Here is a 16,075-nt window from a genome sequence, read left to right on the forward strand (position 1 = left end):
TTTTCATCTTGCAGATATCCGCTGTCCGGTATGTTGAGAATAAAGTACACAATATAATAGCAGCCACATTGGGTAATGTTTATAGCCTAGTCCAGTATTGTGTTGGACAATGGCCAACATTCATTCTCTATAGAAGAATAAGGGTCAGCATGTATTTCATTGGAGTCATTTCCCAAGCTGTAGAGAAGTGATGCTCAGGAATTTCCCAAAACTTACATTAGGTCTAGGTTGTTTTCACCCTGTGAGCTTTATGTCGCTCCTCTTTCTCCCATGTAGCACCAGCAGCCAGTGTCCAATAAAGTGTTTCACAACTTGTCTGTGGGCAAAGAACTGCCCACTGCTAGTTTTTAATTGATACTCCATTGTTCCTTTCTTAGAAGAGACATTGACCAATGATTCCTTATTCCCCTTCTCCAAACTACTGGTCATGATCATGTTCTTCCCAACTGTGGGTTGGGCTGTGGGTGAGGGCTGAGAAGCTTATTTAAGTAGCAACAAATGCCTGTTTAGTGACATGGTATTGGCAATAAGTTGTGGGTAATTAGAGTGTGAGTGTGAGCATTTGCTGTCTCTGTCCCTTCACTCACCACCTGTTCAATCTTCATTCTGCCTTTTAACTTCAAACTGTTTGGGGGATGTGAAGAGTAAGACATGAAGTTTACAACTTAAACTCCTTATAGTAAAGGAGAGTTTAGATTTGGATTGGTTTTAGGTTAGCAAAAAAACCTACCTCCCTTTACTTAGATAGTCCTTAGTTTTGTTTTTGCATACTATCAAAAATAATCCATGTATTGGAAAGCTCTCACCTTGTGTGGGACTTCCACTTAACAACATCTTTTTCATAGAACTGCTTTCTACTTTTCCATCCTGTGTTTTGTGCGCATGTTTTGGTTTTTGGTTGGTTGGTTTTGTTTTTAAAATGAAATGCTAATTTTTACAACTTCCCATATTTTATTTTGAAGGGCTGGGCGCTGTCAGCCTGGAGTCTGTTTTCGTCTCTTCAGCAGGCTCCGATTTCAGAAGATGTTGGAATTTCAGACTCCGGAGCTTCTAAGAATGCCACTTCAGGTGCATGTTGAGTTAGAAATTATAACTAAAAAAAAATGTATTTTCATCAAACCATACTATTAATTTTTAAAAAGTATGTGCTTGGTTTTTTTTCCCCCAAATCTTAATGACCTTTTTTTATTCTGCTTTTTAACTTGCAGGAGATTTGTTTATACACAAAACTACTGGCTCCAATTAATTGTCCAGTTGTAGACTTTCTTATGAAAGCTCCTGATCCTCCACCTGCTGTAATTGTGAGAAACGCTGTGCACATGCTTATGGTCAGTGAAAAGGAATAGATTTAGATGAGAATTGTATTTGATTCCCTATTTGTTGTTTTGCAACATAGTTTACTGACTTCTGTTTGTACTGCAACTATTGCTTAGTTACTTAAGGGTGTTTTGAATTTGTGTTTATTGTCTGGTTTTATTTTGTGTGTGGGAATGTGTTTTTCCGTATTAAGGGAAGAGAATGTTTAAAAATCTTGTCTCAAACTTTCAAGTTTGACTTGCTTTTTTATTGCTTGGAAGCAGTTCTAGTTAGTGTCCAGTATTCACATCCTTTCTACTTTCATTGTAAATTAATTTTGTCCACTGTTCTCATCCCCTTCTCCTTTTTTATATTTTTTTTCTTAACAGACAATAGATGCTATGGACCCTTGGGAAGATCTCACTGAACTTGGTTATCATCTCACTGAATTACCAGTAGAGCCACACCTTGGTAAAATGGTGTTGTATGCAGTTGTTTTGAAGTGCCTGGACCCTGTTCTTACCATTGCCTGTGCTCTGGCCTGTCAGGACCCTTTTGTCCTGCCCACTCTGGCCTCTCAGAAGCGTGCAGCCATGCTCTGCAGGAAACGCTTTGCTGCAGGGACCTTCAGCGACCACATGGCCCTTCTCAGGGCTTTCCAGGTATTACTTCATTTCAGGAAGAGTAATAATCACAATAGATCACCCATGCAAGCAAAGGATGTCCCAGTCAAGTTGGATGTATGGTAGACTAGGATTAAGTCCTTTGAGAAGAAACTCCTGTATACTGAACTCATAAATTTGTGAAGGAACACTTTTTGTCATATCTTTTGTTGGTATTTTCAAACCTTGTTAAATTCTGAATGTTCCAACAATGTGTCTCTTTATATCCTGCTATGCTGATGACTTAAAATAGTAATCTTAATACGAACTACTAAGTGATCTTTATACTAACTTAATGGTCTTAAAATATAACTTCAGATAGTGATCACTATATGTTCATGTAGGGAATGGGTGAAGAGAATAATACTTAAACAGAAAAAAATCTGGTTTGATATGTTTACTTTCAGAGTGGCTTTTGCCTTCATTTTATTGATGTAAATGTAATTTTTAAAAAAATGCATTTTTAAATTTTAACTAATCTAATTAATATGCAAATGTAAAAAAATATTCTTTTCAGGCATGGCAGAAGGCACGCAGTGACGGCTGGGAGAGAGCCTTCTGTGAAAAGAACTTCCTGTCTCAGGCCACGATGGAAATCATCGTAGGAATGAGAACACAGTTGCTTGGCCAACTCAGAGCCTCGGGTAAATAGCTTGGAAAAAATTTCAACATAGCTTTGAAGTCAAGAGTAAAGAAGTTGTAACAAGAATAGTGTTCAGTGGTGTAATTCTCCTTACTTAATTTGAAACAGACCAGTACACCTTCATGCTGGGTGTGGTGAAGATGAGAAAGTGGCTGGGGAATAGCTGATCTAACTGAAAGAATCCTGGTTGTTCCACATGTCACTGGCTTTCAGTGTGAGATATGTTTCCTTGGATTTTTACATTTTAGAAAATTATTTCCATAGGAAATGTCTTTGTATTGTTCAAAGTTAATTCTATTCTATGTTAGTATAAAATCCCCTGTGGTTTCTTCTGGGTGCTGTTAAGGTTGGCAGTGGTGAAAAATGCATCAGTTTGCAGTTCATTTCAGTTTATTTTCAAATTCCTTCTGAGAGGCAAAAAGGTAGATATTAAATACAAGCAAACATGGCACACATTTATCCTTTGTTTTCTTCAGGTTTTGTTAGAGCCAGAGGAGGAGCTGATATTAGAGATGTTAATACTAACTCGGAGAACTGGGCTGTAATTAAAGCTGCCTTGGTGGCTGGGATGTATCCCAATCTCGTGCATGTAGACAGAGAAAGCCTGGTTTTGACTGAACCAAAGGAGAAGAAAGTGCGATTTCATCCTACCTCTGTTCTTAGTCAGCCTCAGTATAAAAAGGTACAATCGCTTAGAATTTATAGTTCACGAAAAAGAGCACTATTATCAAATGCTTTAGAAATGTCTCTTCAGAGTTGTCAGTGCTTTAAAAGCAGCATGTGCATTAAAAACTACACTTTTAGAAAATATTTTTTCTGCCATTAGGTAGAATAAAAGGGAGTTTGTTTATTTTTCCATTATTTCAATAAGTCCTTCCTCTAGGTGGAACAAGACAAAATGGTAAAACAAGAACCCCTAGTTATAAAACTGGTTTCAAGAGTCATAGAATCATAGAATCAGCCAGGTTGAAAGGGACCTCAGAGATCATCAAGTCCAACCCTTGATCCACTACTGCTACGGTTACTAAAGACCGTGGCACTAAGTGCCACATCCAGTCTCTTTTTAAAAATCTTCAGGGACGGAGAATCCACTACTTCCCTGGGCAGTCCATTCCAATGTCTGACCACCCTCTCTGTAAAGAAATTCTTTCTAATATCTAATATCTAACCTAAACCTCCCCTGGCACAACTTGAGACCTGCTGTAATGATCCCTGCTTGTAATAGGAGGATGAAGTTCTGCTCTGAAACTTTTCTTTTTTAAAGCAAAATATTTCATTTCAAGGTGGTAGGATAATTTGTGAGTCTGGCTGAATTCTCTCATGCTTTTTTATTTGTGTGTGTTTATATAAAATATATTTCTACACAGATATAGAATCATAGAATGGTTTAAGTTAGAAGAGACTTCAAAGATCATCTAGTTCCAACCCCCCCCTGCCATGGGCAGAGACACTTTCCATTAGACCAGGTTGCTTCAAGCCCCGTCCAGCCTGGCCTTGACACTTCCAGGGTTGAGGCATCCACACCTTCTCTGGATAAATTAACAAATACATTAAAATTAATTTTAATTACAAAGAGAGGGTAAAATAGCCTATTGTTATCTGCTCTTGCATAGATTCCCCCGGCAAACGGACAAGCTGCAGCCATTCAGTCACTCCCTACAGACTGGCTTATATATGATGAAGTGACGAGAGCTCACAAGATAGCAAACATCAGGTGCTGCTCTGTTGTAACACCTGTCACTGTGTCACTCTTCTGTGGACCAGCCAGACTGCCAAGTAATGCCTTGCAGGCTTCATCATCCTTCCGAGGTACACTGGAATCTGGATTTGGAATGTTTCCATTGGTATATCATTTGGAAAGCTTATTTTTCTACAGTATTTATTACATATATTAGTTAATTCTGAAAACAGAGTTATAGTTCTTGTAGCTGTTCAAGTATAGTTTATAGACTCTCTTACAAATGTCTCAGTTTTGGGAATCCATATAGATTCATATCCATAAATTACACTTACACAGTTCTGTAGTCTCAGAAATTAAACTATAGTTTGTAGGGGAAAAAAGAATGCAACCAAAATGTCTAATGATAATACTAGTGCTGAAAAGTGTAGTATATATGTTTTTTTTCTGCAGACTAGTGTATTCGATACTTTGAACCAGATTATTCAAACTGAGTAATTTAGAAATAATCAATATGGTAAATAGTCATATTGCTTCCAGCTGACACATGCATTTTCAAGATCATTTTCTACTGATAACTTTTAATGTCAATTAGCTGTACTGTTAACTATAAGTAATAAAGAATATCTAGAAATTTCCTTTTTTTGTATTTAAATTGAGTGCTGTAGGAATAGAAACAAAAATAATCTATCCTGCTGCCAGTTCTCATAGTTTATATCAGAGTCCAAGTTATTTCTGAAGCTTTCTTGTCTTGCTTTTAAACTCTTAACCTTTGAATACTGTTCATGCTGATGGAATTGCACTTTCAAGAAAATAAGAATTCCTAGTTAATAGCCATATATATAATTTTTTTTTTTCTTAATCGGTCTTTAAATCTACTGCTTTACTAGGAAAGAGAGCCATGTGTGTGTTTACAAACAGTTTCAGGCAAAAGTTTGTTAATGGTTGTCAGTAGTGATGAAGGTACATGAGTTGAGACAGATCCCATCAGTAAAGGTGTTTACAAAGTAGAGCCCTCAGCAGGTCTGGCTACTCGAGTTCTGCTAACTGGAGCAAAGACTTTTCACTGGGGTGTATCTGTAGAAAATAAAAAATGGTTTTACAAATGTTTACATTTTAAAGTAAATTTTAGAAGGAAAAATAGCTTATTGCTGGTCATACAGTAGTGTTCAGTTTTTTGTATGTAAGTGGACATAGTACAGAAATGTTAATGCACCTTTTATATTTAATTCAGGGGGTGGGGTATCTAATGACAGCAGTGACAGTGAGATGGAGGACAAAACAATTGCTAATTTGGCACTTCTGAAGCTGGATGAATGGCTCCATCTCAAACTGGACCCTGAAGTAAGTAATATATCACTTCTGTGCTTGTTTCATGTAGAAGGATATTTATGTCATACCAACCTAAAAAGATTTTTGTGACATTTGATTAACCAAGAATTTCTTGTAGGAGTGGCTGTCATGGTCCATTTGGGTGTCTCAGACAAGGTACTCTGTGATTTAACCTTTGTTTCATGAACTTTTCAAGAAATAAACAGGGTCTCAATCTCCTTTTGCCCAGAGTAGTCTATTGCATGAATTCACGTATTCACCATCTAAGTTGTGATGTTTCATAACTTACTACCCATAACTCTCAATTCTTGCACCTATAAGCCAAGAGAAAAATAAGGATTAGTTACTTAGCTGAAATAGTGCCTAGCTCTTTGAAATAGAAGTCTCTAGGTCATTCAGGAGCTGTGGCTGTGGCAGGAGGTAGAGTAGTTTATGGGTTATGAAACACTTGGACTTATCAGTTCTAATAACAATACTGTCTCTCCTAGACATGTCCAAAAGCATGATTTTTAAAATTTTATGATGATGAAAGCATTTATGATAAAATGGGAATTAGACTTTAGTCTTCTAGATTTAGTCATCTCATTTGAGCAGAAGTCTCTGTAAGAAAAATATGTCACTTAGAGCTCTTTTTCTTCAGGTGTGAATGAGGCGTGCATGAATACAGCCTGAATTGAGAGGAAGGGCATAAAGCATGAGAAGATTGGGGTTATTTTAAAAAGATAAAATTTTAGAGTGGGAAAAAAAAATCCGTGGGTTTTGCAATACAGTGTTAAGTTTAGTACAGAGCTAAATGAATTTTTCAAAAATCACCTTTCATCCTAGGAAAGAAAAGCAGCTTAACAGGTTAGTTTAAATGTGAGGTTACCCCCCTTCCCCGAGACCTCAGTCATGCCTTTCAGTTTGTTCCCATTAGAATGCCAGGTGCTACCTGATAGGAAGGACATAGGGTTCCCTTACCTGTCTGATCTAACTTTTATTAGTCTCTAACAGAATTGGCATTCCTTGCAGGCTGCTGGAATGCTCTTGCAACTCAGACAGAAGTGGCACAGCTTATTCCTGCGTCGCATGCGAGCTCCTTCTAAACCGTGGTCTCAAGTTGATGAAACAACTGTAAGAGCAATTACAGCTGTTTTAAGTGCTGAGGAACAGTCTGCAGGTTTGCAGCAGCCTTCAGGAATTGGTCAGAGACCAAGGCCTGTGACTTGTGAAGAGCTTCCTTTGGCATCTGCATGGAGGTCAACCAACATCAGAAAAGGCTCAGCAGAAACTGAATTCTCTGACTCCTCTAATGCTGAAAAGTAAGATGTTGAGGTTTTCTATAGACTGTAGGTTGCAATGTGTTTATTTATAAAAGCACCACTTGAATTCTACTAGTAATAGGAAGGTAAAAACAGTAGAAATACAGTTGAAAGGTTTGACACTGTCCTGTGCTGTGTTGTAGTTGTGATTTTTCATTGAGAATTATTTCACATACATGTGCCTGCTGTTTGAGAGAGCAGTCAGGAATAGCATCCATGAATCCATCTTTGAGAAGTAGCAGAAGAGGTTTAACTGTAGCATTCAAAAACAATGCATGATCAGTATGGGTTTTTTAGTTACTGTTTAATGTGTTTTGGAATTACTGTGGTATGTGTGGTCATGCAGAGGGCTGATATGTAGATATAAATTGTTCTAGGACTGCTTGTGAATCTCATGGTATGCCCTGTATCTACATTTACTTTTTAGAGTTTCAGTGAAACCTACACCTCCCACAGTTCACCAGCCAAAGAAGTACAAAGAGAAAGATATTTTGCACTCCAAACGATCTTCAGACGACAGGTCATCTCAGTCATCAGTGAAGCCTGCAGACAGCAGCAGCTATCCCAGCCCTTGTGCTAGTCCTTCCTCTCCAATATCTGGAAAGGTAGAGTTCTCATGAACATATTACCCTGCTCTTCAAAACTAATAGAATTTCTTTCTGATATATTTCTGCAGCTATCAGGTATTTTATTGATTAATTAAGAACCTAACTTAGCTTTTAATTTATGACAGCTGCATAATAGTTCCTTCTGGAACTTAAAATCTAGACTAAATATCCTTGTTACACTAGTTTAATACAGTAAAAATATTACTCTTTGCAGACTGCTTAGATAAAGCTATCCAAAGTAGAAAAAAATCAGATTATTTTTTAAAAACTTGTACTAATAAGCAGTGAGAGTATATTTTTTTCCATCTAAATTAGTATATTGTACATGCATTTCTGAAGTTTTCAGATTCTGCCTTCCTTTGTTTATGTAATAGCATAATACTGATAATAATATATAATTATGTAATAGCATAATACTGATTCTCTTTAAGCTTTGTGTTATCTGCCTCATTAGGAATGCATGGGTTTTTTTAATGATCCTTATTTTAACAAAGAACATATTTTTAGTGAGGTTATTGCCGTAATTCTCCCTGTATACTTGAATAGTAATCTGCAGTATTATTAAATAGATCATTGAGAGGAAACTCCATGGACTCTTGGAGGATTTAATAATTCCTTTAAAGTCTTTCAGCTTTTAAATGCAGCCAGTGTAAAGGGGTGAAAGCATGTTTCTTGAAGGTAGAAATTCAAGTAGTGTTCTGTAGGCTGCAGTCTAGGATGGTTAATTTTGTGTCATCTGAAGGCATGTCCGACTCGATAAGTTGTAATTAATCACTAGACTATTTAGGCTTGTCCTGCTCTTCTTGTTTCTGCCCCTCATGGTTGAATTATTATTTTGAAAAGTGCTTAAAAAATTGACAGATGTGAAATACATTTTGAAGCCAATTCAGACAGAACCAGCTGATAGATCCTATGTCTCTTGTAGAATCTAGGGGAGCAGCACAGTCAAGGGATTCTGTCTTCATATGTGTAAAACTTTAGAACTAAAGCCTGGTTTATTTTATTGTATTAATTTAATGTAATTTTTCCAGGGTTCAAAATCTCCTTCACCAAGACAAAATATGCCGGTTCGCTACTTTATAATGAAAAGTAGCAACTTGCAAAACATTGATATTTCTCAACAGAAGGGTATATGGTCCACTACGCCAAGTAATGAACGAAAACTGAACGGAGCCTTTTGGGAAAGCAACGTGGTTTACTTAATATTTTCTGTTCAAGGGTCTGGATGCTTTCAGGTGAGTCCTAAGGTAATACTAGATATTAGCTGTGGTTGACGGTTTGGGAGAGTGCAGCAAATGACTGAGTGTAGTGTGGAGGGCTTTGCTTATGACTTCCATCTGACCTTCTGTTAAGTAGAGCAGCAGGCAGATCTCTCTGGTTGCTGAAGAAGTATTTCTTTCTTCTCTGAAATATGCCTTTTTAATTAACTCAGTTTGTCCCTCAAAGGCTAAGACTGAATTGCCTCCAAGCATCATGAGTCAGAATAATGTTTATACCCACTAATCTTTTAAAACAACAAAAAGAAAAAAAAAACCTTAAAAAAATGTTATGAACAGGGAATTGTTACTCTTTGCATACCAAAATAAATATTGTGAATGAACAAGCAGTTACAGTCAAGTCATACCTTTCTAAAGCCAGGAAACTCACAAATACCTTTATTACAAATTTTAAAATCTGGTTTTGCCTGAAGTGTTGTTTGTAAAAGTTAGGAAGCCAGCCATGATTGTTCCACAGCTGTGTCTTTACTTCAGGTTTAGTGAGTTATTTGTCAATAACTTCTCGTCAAATCTGTGTCCAGTTTCAAGTTAAAGACTTGGCCTGGTAATGCAAAGTTGCAGGTTAGCTGTGTTGTGGAGCCAGCCAAACTCAGGTGTTCCAAGTGAAGAAAGTTCAGCTTACTTCCTCATATATAGACTGTTCTTAAAAGTTACTTAAAAGTGTCCTTAAATAAGTTAGGTGCAGTCTTGGATTAGGATTTCTTTCATTTTCTTTTTGAATACTTGTCTTGGAATTTTGTTCTGCTTCATTGAAGAAGGAAATCAAAACAACCTCGACTTCTTTCTTTGAAGAACAGCTACACTCTTTCAATTCTATGCAAACATTGTTAATGTAGAGGGAATATGTGAAGGAACAAATGGATTTCTGCAAAAAATACAAATAACAAGGAATAGCTTGCTATAGACTGTTCCGTAGTAGAACATTCGTCTGGGTTCCTTGTGCTCAAATGATTTTGCAACACCTTTTCAGTCTCTGTTACGAAGCTTAAAAACCTTTGAAGGTAATGGTGAGAAATTAATTAAGAGACATTCTTTGTAGTCAAATTCTAGAAGGCATATTTGAAGTGGAAAAAGAAATGATACTTCTAACTTTGTGGATGTAAACATTTTAGAAGACCCAGCTTCATGGAGGGAGAGCATGTGAATCACTATGAAACTAATTTGAAAGTTGCACGTGAAGTTCAGTAATTTGTTGAATTCATTATGTCTGTTCTTTCACACTTCAATTTTTGTTGCAGGGTTTTGCTAGAATGGGTTCAGCAATTGGGTGTGAGAAAAGTCAGGATTGGGGATCTGCTGGTTTTGGAGGCGTTTTTAAGGTGGAGTGGATCAGAAAAGAAAGCATTCCTTTTCAGTTTGCACACCATTTGCTCAACCCTTGGAACGACAGTAAGAAAGTACAAATAAGCAGAGATGGCCAGGTAATGTTAATCTCTTCTAAAATCTGTACTTGGTAGAACTGTGTATTGTTTATTAGCTTGTTCAGCCTTGACATTTATCTCAGCTGTGCTCACTATGTGTTAATCTGAATCACAGTTCATTGGTGTGCATTGTACCTTCTGCTAATGCAGAACTACTACTGAGGTAGTGAAGATGTTCTTATAAAATGAAAACAGTTTCTTGCTTAATACGTGTTTAAAAAGAAAAGATTTAAAGCTGAATGTTTCCAAAAAGAAGTTGTTTGGGTTTTTTAGTTGGTAATTTTGGTTCTGGAGGTTTGTGCCCTCTTTGATGCATTCCCCAAGATAGTCTGTCACACATAATTCATAGCTTGGAATTTTCTGTAAAGCTTGAAGAGAATCTAGAGTTCTGAGGCAGAATAAAGCTCATGACAGTTCTCCAATTTGTTAAAGCTAAATGCAACTACAAAAAGCCAAAGAATTGACGCAAGAGTTCTCTGTGGCAGTTTCTGTGTTCTCCCTGACTCTTCCCAAAACATCTCGACGATTCAGGAGCTAAACTTTTTGTATCGTCTTCCCACTACTTCTCCAAAACCTCTCCAGTTGTAAAGAAAGGAGAATACTGTAAGAACAAGGAAAGGAATGTAAATGTAGCACATGTTGGAGTTGACTGGGCTTCTCTTGTAAGTGGCTCTTAAGACCTAAAGAGTCTCAACAATGTTAAAATTGTTATATTAATGTCTATGATTCCACCAAGAGCCACTGTATTTCCTGTGACCTGCCTTTCCACATTCTCCACCACACTTGATGGAATTAAACTTAAATGATATGGGAAAAAAGATCTTTAGTTAGTTAGTGAGTGACCTATGGAAGATACAAAGTATATGGTGCATCAGTTCCTGTATGTGGCAGTGGTGTGTTCGCTGGGAATTCTGTGTGTGAGAACTGACATCTTACTGTGGAAAAAAACCACCCCAGACAGCCTGTAAGGCAGTGTGGATGAACGTTTCTATCTCTGCTGAGCCCTAGTAAAAAAACCCTGCTGTGCCGGGAGTTCTGATTTATGTCCTGATAGCAAAACGGAGGCTGAAAGCAATCACCAGCAACCTCATATAATAATTTTGTTGTAAATAGTTTCTGTGTGTTCAGTACTAGCAGTGCAAGTAACTTCTCTAATTTCCTGTTCATTTCTAGGAGCTGGAACCACAAGTTGGGGAGCAGTTGCTGCAGCTTTGGGACCGTATTCCTTTGGCAGGAAAAAAAATGACTGATCATGTCAAGTAATGTGATGGAGGTGGTTATTTCATGTGTTGCTTGCTGGTTTTGTGGTAGAGGAAAAGCTGTCAACATACAGTGTTGTTTTACAGTACTATGTTTCCTTTGTAGCTTATAGAAAAACAGATGCACTTATTACTAAATATTCTGTTCCTTTTGATTTTTTCAGCTGGTTTAGGTTGTTGAAACATCAGTCCTAACCACTAGAACAAGCAATGTGTCTACAGTACAAAGGTGAGGAAGAAGGTGGCACAACAAGCTCCTGAAGCTAGAAGTGGAAAAATAAGAGAGAATTGTTTGATTTCAGTGTTTCCTTGTCTTAAAAAATGTGATAATACTATTCACCAGCCTGTTTTTGACTAAATTTTTTTTTACAGTAGTGTGCAGTTGATAGTTAAAGACATGGTTAAGTTCAAAACAAAGTTTGAAACAATGGACTACATAAAGGTTATTTGTGGGTTTAAAATAGCACAGCAGACAGTCCAAGTATGCAGGTTACAGTTAAAGTTTTCTCAACCCAGGAAAATGTATGACAGTGTAATGTTAATCAATTTTGCAGCTTGCTTAAAAAAACCATACTGTGAGAATAGATATCTTCAAATACATTGGAAAGTTCCATAAGTGTTTGTTGAACTTCTGTATGCACAGTGAGGGAGAGCAGGATATATTCATATAAACAACTAGGCAGCAGGAGAATGTTAATTTTTAATTTATTTTTATTTAATTATTTTAAAACATTAATATAAATTATTTTAATTGAATTAATTTAAATTTAAATAGAGAAGGGAAAGGAGCATGAGACTTTTGAGATTGGATAGGTCCAGTGATGTTTCCAGTTTCAGTTATTTGTCACCAGAAAGAGGTGACTCACACTGTCACCAGCTGAAACAGTCTTTCAGAGGCCTGCAGCCAAATGGTACTCTTAATTGTTCACTAACTTAGCACTGTTAGAAGATTTCTTTAAAAAAAATAAAAAATAAGTACAGTACAACTTTCTTGATCGTTTATTGTAGTCTTCATGCTTTCTTTCAGTGTGTTTCTTTTTCTTCCATACCATTAATGTCTTGGTTTATTTGGCTTCTCCTTACTTGTTAATACACTGTATTGCAAGGCTGATACAGATTTGGTCTGCTCACTGTCAGCACTGTGTTCGTGGTCATTCTTAGGTTAAAACAGGAGCTTTTCCTGCTTCTGAGCCTCTCCTGAGTGTGATTATACATGAAGTGAAAACTAAAGCAGGATGAAGGGTAAGGAGTCGAATCTGTCTGAGTAATAACAGGGCAGCAACAGCAGGCAATCTAGCAGAATCCTTGTATCGATGACAACAAATGGGAGAAATGGCCCATCACCATCTTCTCAGCAACAGTAAAGATCCCAGTTTGGAGGTGATCAGCCAGGAGTGATTTACTCTAGAGTAAATGGAAGTTCTTGCAAGGTAGACCATTGTCCATGGAAACTGGAGTAAGGAGTAAGGGAACATAAACAGTGTTATGGAGGGAATACCTTGTATCACATTAGAAAATAAAAAGATTCCTGAAAATACTAAAAAGCATGGCAGGTAATTGAATCAGGTGATCTGAAAAAGAGGCTGTATTTTATTTGTGTCTAGCCCAGAAAGAGTTTTAAAGCTGATACAATACCAGGTGAGTGTGAAATTATTACTTTTTGCCGTGTGTTGAATAGTGCACAGCTTTGAGATTCACAGCCTGGTCTTGTAAGTTTGCTGTTGCGAGTGGTCACGCTGCATTTGGTACTGTTGGGGTATGAGCAAAGGCTGTAGCCCAAGCGTCTTAAATAATGCACTGCTTTGCTTTATCCATAGGGAATGTCTGATGAAGCCTGGCAGGAATCAAATAAGATCAAGGAATAGGGAACAAAACACAATTGCCAAAATTGCTCTTGTATGAGGATATTCTGGACACTGGGCAGAAACTGAGATCGTGTGACACATGAAAAAGAGATTTAATATCTTCTGCTCTTGGAACACATTTTGATAAATCTTGAAAGCAAGCTGTGCAGGAAAGGGTGCAGACTCTGTGGACCGATAAGCTTGCTGTGACTTTCATAGTGTATCCTGTCAAAATAAGGGCACAAACCTTCCCTTTTTGATTGTTTTCATGTCTCCTTTCAGACTAAGGAACTCTTTTGCTACTCGTGGTTTCTGTATTAGTTTAAGTGCAGTTAGTAATGAAGGAATCTGTCTTGTGACTCAGCAAGGGCAGCGTTTCAGTGGCTTGGCCACTGCTGAGTTCTAACACACCCTAAATCCATACAAAATGAGGTGTCATTGCTGTAAGAGAATTATGGTGCTCTATCCACAGCTTTTATATGAAAGAGGGATGTACCTTTTATTCTAGGGCAGGGATTGGATCAGAAGTACCAGTCTAGGGGAGACAGAGAAGAAGGGCCACAGGACACCTTACGAACAGGCTGTGAAGTTTCCAAGAGGCCCTTTGTTTTGTCCTAGCTTATTTTTCTGGCTGCCTACCCAGGTTGGCTGGAACTGGTCACGTGTAGATTTCACGTGTGAATTTCACTGAGTCTTCAGAGGCACTGAGAAAATTTGTTGTGAAGGACTATGGCCCAGATTGCTCATCAGAGGGCTGCAGTAGCCACATTCATATTGCTCTTCAGTCCGAGGCTTAGGTAAGGCTACTTGGTTCTGCTCTCACTCTTCTTTAGAGCAGTGAAGCTAGATGGGGTCAGAAAGTGATTAAAAGCCACACCATGGTGTCTTTACCAAGGTGTTTAGAGAGTCTGCTGTGTTGCTTCCCAGTACCCAAGTTCAAAAACTGCAGAAAGCATGCCTTTGTCAGACTTGAAACTTGGTGGGAATGTGCCAGTTCTCATTTCAAAGTCAGGGCAATTTTGGTTGAAGTCAGAGATCACAGGCACCCTGTTTTAAAACACCCTTAGAAAAGGAAATGTAGCTGGAAAAGGGAGCTGTTAACTTCTCAGGCACAGTACCAGTAAGCGGTGAAGCTCCTATCTCCTGAGGTTTGTTTTAATCAATATTGCTCCACACAATAATGAATCAAACCAACAGGTGCTGTCCTGTAAATGTGACCCAAGAGTTACAGGAAGTATCCATGGGCTAAAAGGTCACACCACTCTGTGTAAGGTAGAAGAGTGGAAGGGCGAAGTAAGCTGTGTTATGTGCCTGTGAACACCAGTTCAACTTTTTTTTAAGGTGAGAAGTGTCTTGAACTCTGCACACGTCTTAAAGTGTTTGAATTATTTGTAGTATCACTGGTGAGACACCAGATGAGTAGGAGTGATAGAGAGAAGCATTCACCTTGAAGGAATATAAGCACTGGTGTCAGGAAAAACAGGGCTCTGAAGATGCTTCAGAGTGAATGTAGGTGGTGGTTGGCTAGCACATGAGCTCCACTGAAGACTGATCTAAACCAAATCCTAGTGGTATTGGCAGTTGCAAATGAAGTGGCCTATCCCTACAAAAAGCAGGAAATTATGCTAAGTAAATTCTATAGTAGCCTGCTGCTCTATATCCAACATACCTTTTTTTTAATCTGCAGTGGAAAGCAGACTATCAGACCAGGCAACCAGGATATGTTAGCTATTAAAGGCTTTAGATAATAATTTTCTTATGTAGGCATTACTGCTGTGGAACACTATTTACCTGCAAGAAATGATGGATATGAAAATGGATTTTCTAAGCAAAAAGGTCAGCTCAGGACTGGGCTTAGGATCCAGCTCCCAGCCCTGGGGTGGCTTCTCTCCGTGATCTTTTATAACTTGCTAAAGTGTTTAACTTGCTTCTCACTTCCCAGGCTCTAAGTGAGCTATTTTTCTGCATTGCTTGTCAGGAGCTTTCTAGAGAATGTTTGTGAAGTGCCTCTTACTGAAATACTGTGTTTAAAAATAGTTTAAGGTTGCTTCTTAGCTCTTGGTCTCTCAGCACATGGAAAATGAAACTCCTTGCTCAGTTGAAATGTAGACAGCAGGCTTCTCTGTAAGGACTTTTGCTCCTTGCTGTTCCTGTTTCCCTAGATGGTAGCTGCAGTATTTTTCTAGACCAACTTAGTTTTTCTCTGCTTCAGCTATGAACTTAAGAGCCATTTCTTAAGAGCACAGGAGCTGGCAATTCCAGTGTGCCAGATGTCAAATGGAAGGCTGGCTGGACTTACTTAGCTTGGATGGAAATGGAATGTATATGGACGTTGGAAGCATGGCGAGGCAACACAGGAAGACTACAGAGACTGTGTTTTCCACTGTAGGGAGAAAATTTGTGGGGCCAAAGCTCAACTGGAGCTGAAGCTGGGCAGTACTTGCAGGGGACAATAAAAAGAGCTTTTTTAAATACACCCATGGCAAAAGGCAGCAGCAGGAGGATCAGAGATAACATTGGTCCATTGCTTGATGAGGTTGGTCACCTCACATATAGTCATAAACAAAGCAGAGATGTTAAGTGTTGGATACAGCGTGAAGAGCTGTCTCTGAAGAAAAGCCACAAGGAGGTCAAAGCCTGTGGGTAAGAATCAGAGACTGAGGCAACAAAGGGAACCTCATGGTCAGTGTGTATTCCAGGCTACCTAACCAAGGGGAACCTTTTGATGACACCTTCCTGCTCCAGCTGCAGGAG

General features: G+C 38.2%; 1 protein-coding gene across 3 annotated transcripts in view; it reads left to right on the forward strand.

Annotated features, from left to right (window-relative positions):
• LOC113983479 (3'-5' RNA helicase YTHDC2) overlaps positions 1 to 12,463 on the forward strand; it is a 28,477-nt gene extending 16,014 nt beyond the window's left edge. The window contains exons 18-30 of one of the 3 annotated variants that reach the window (XM_027712616.2): positions 963 to 1,068; positions 1,209 to 1,328; positions 1,686 to 1,958; positions 2,476 to 2,602; positions 3,078 to 3,283; positions 4,215 to 4,410; positions 5,514 to 5,623; positions 6,623 to 6,912; positions 7,340 to 7,517; positions 8,552 to 8,755; positions 10,036 to 10,218; positions 11,392 to 11,491; positions 11,642 to 12,463. In XM_027712616.2, the coding sequence (XP_027568417.1) occupies positions 963 to 1,068; positions 1,209 to 1,328; positions 1,686 to 1,958; positions 2,476 to 2,602; positions 3,078 to 3,283; positions 4,215 to 4,410; positions 5,514 to 5,623; positions 6,623 to 6,912; positions 7,340 to 7,517; positions 8,552 to 8,755; positions 10,036 to 10,218; positions 11,392 to 11,481 (2,083 nt within the window). In that variant the 3' untranslated portion in view covers positions 11,482 to 11,491; positions 11,642 to 12,463. Of the gene's footprint in view, positions 1 to 962; positions 1,069 to 1,208; positions 1,329 to 1,685; positions 1,959 to 2,475; positions 2,603 to 3,077; positions 3,284 to 4,214; positions 4,411 to 5,513; positions 5,624 to 5,729; positions 5,768 to 6,622; positions 6,913 to 7,339; positions 7,518 to 8,551; positions 8,756 to 10,035; positions 10,219 to 11,391 lie in introns of those variants that run through there. The other 2 variants (XM_027712615.2, XM_039380824.1) reach the window with 2 other exon arrangements.
• The last annotated feature ends 3,612 nt before the right edge of the window (positions 12,464 to 16,075 follow it).

Source organism: Pipra filicauda, unplaced genomic scaffold (genome assembly GCF_003945595.2).
Source record: "Pipra filicauda isolate LSUMZ 115617 unplaced genomic scaffold, ASM394559v2 scaffold108_size2327098_pilon, whole genome shotgun sequence".
NCBI classification, from domain to species: domain Eukaryota; kingdom Metazoa; phylum Chordata; class Aves; order Passeriformes; family Pipridae; genus Pipra; species Pipra filicauda.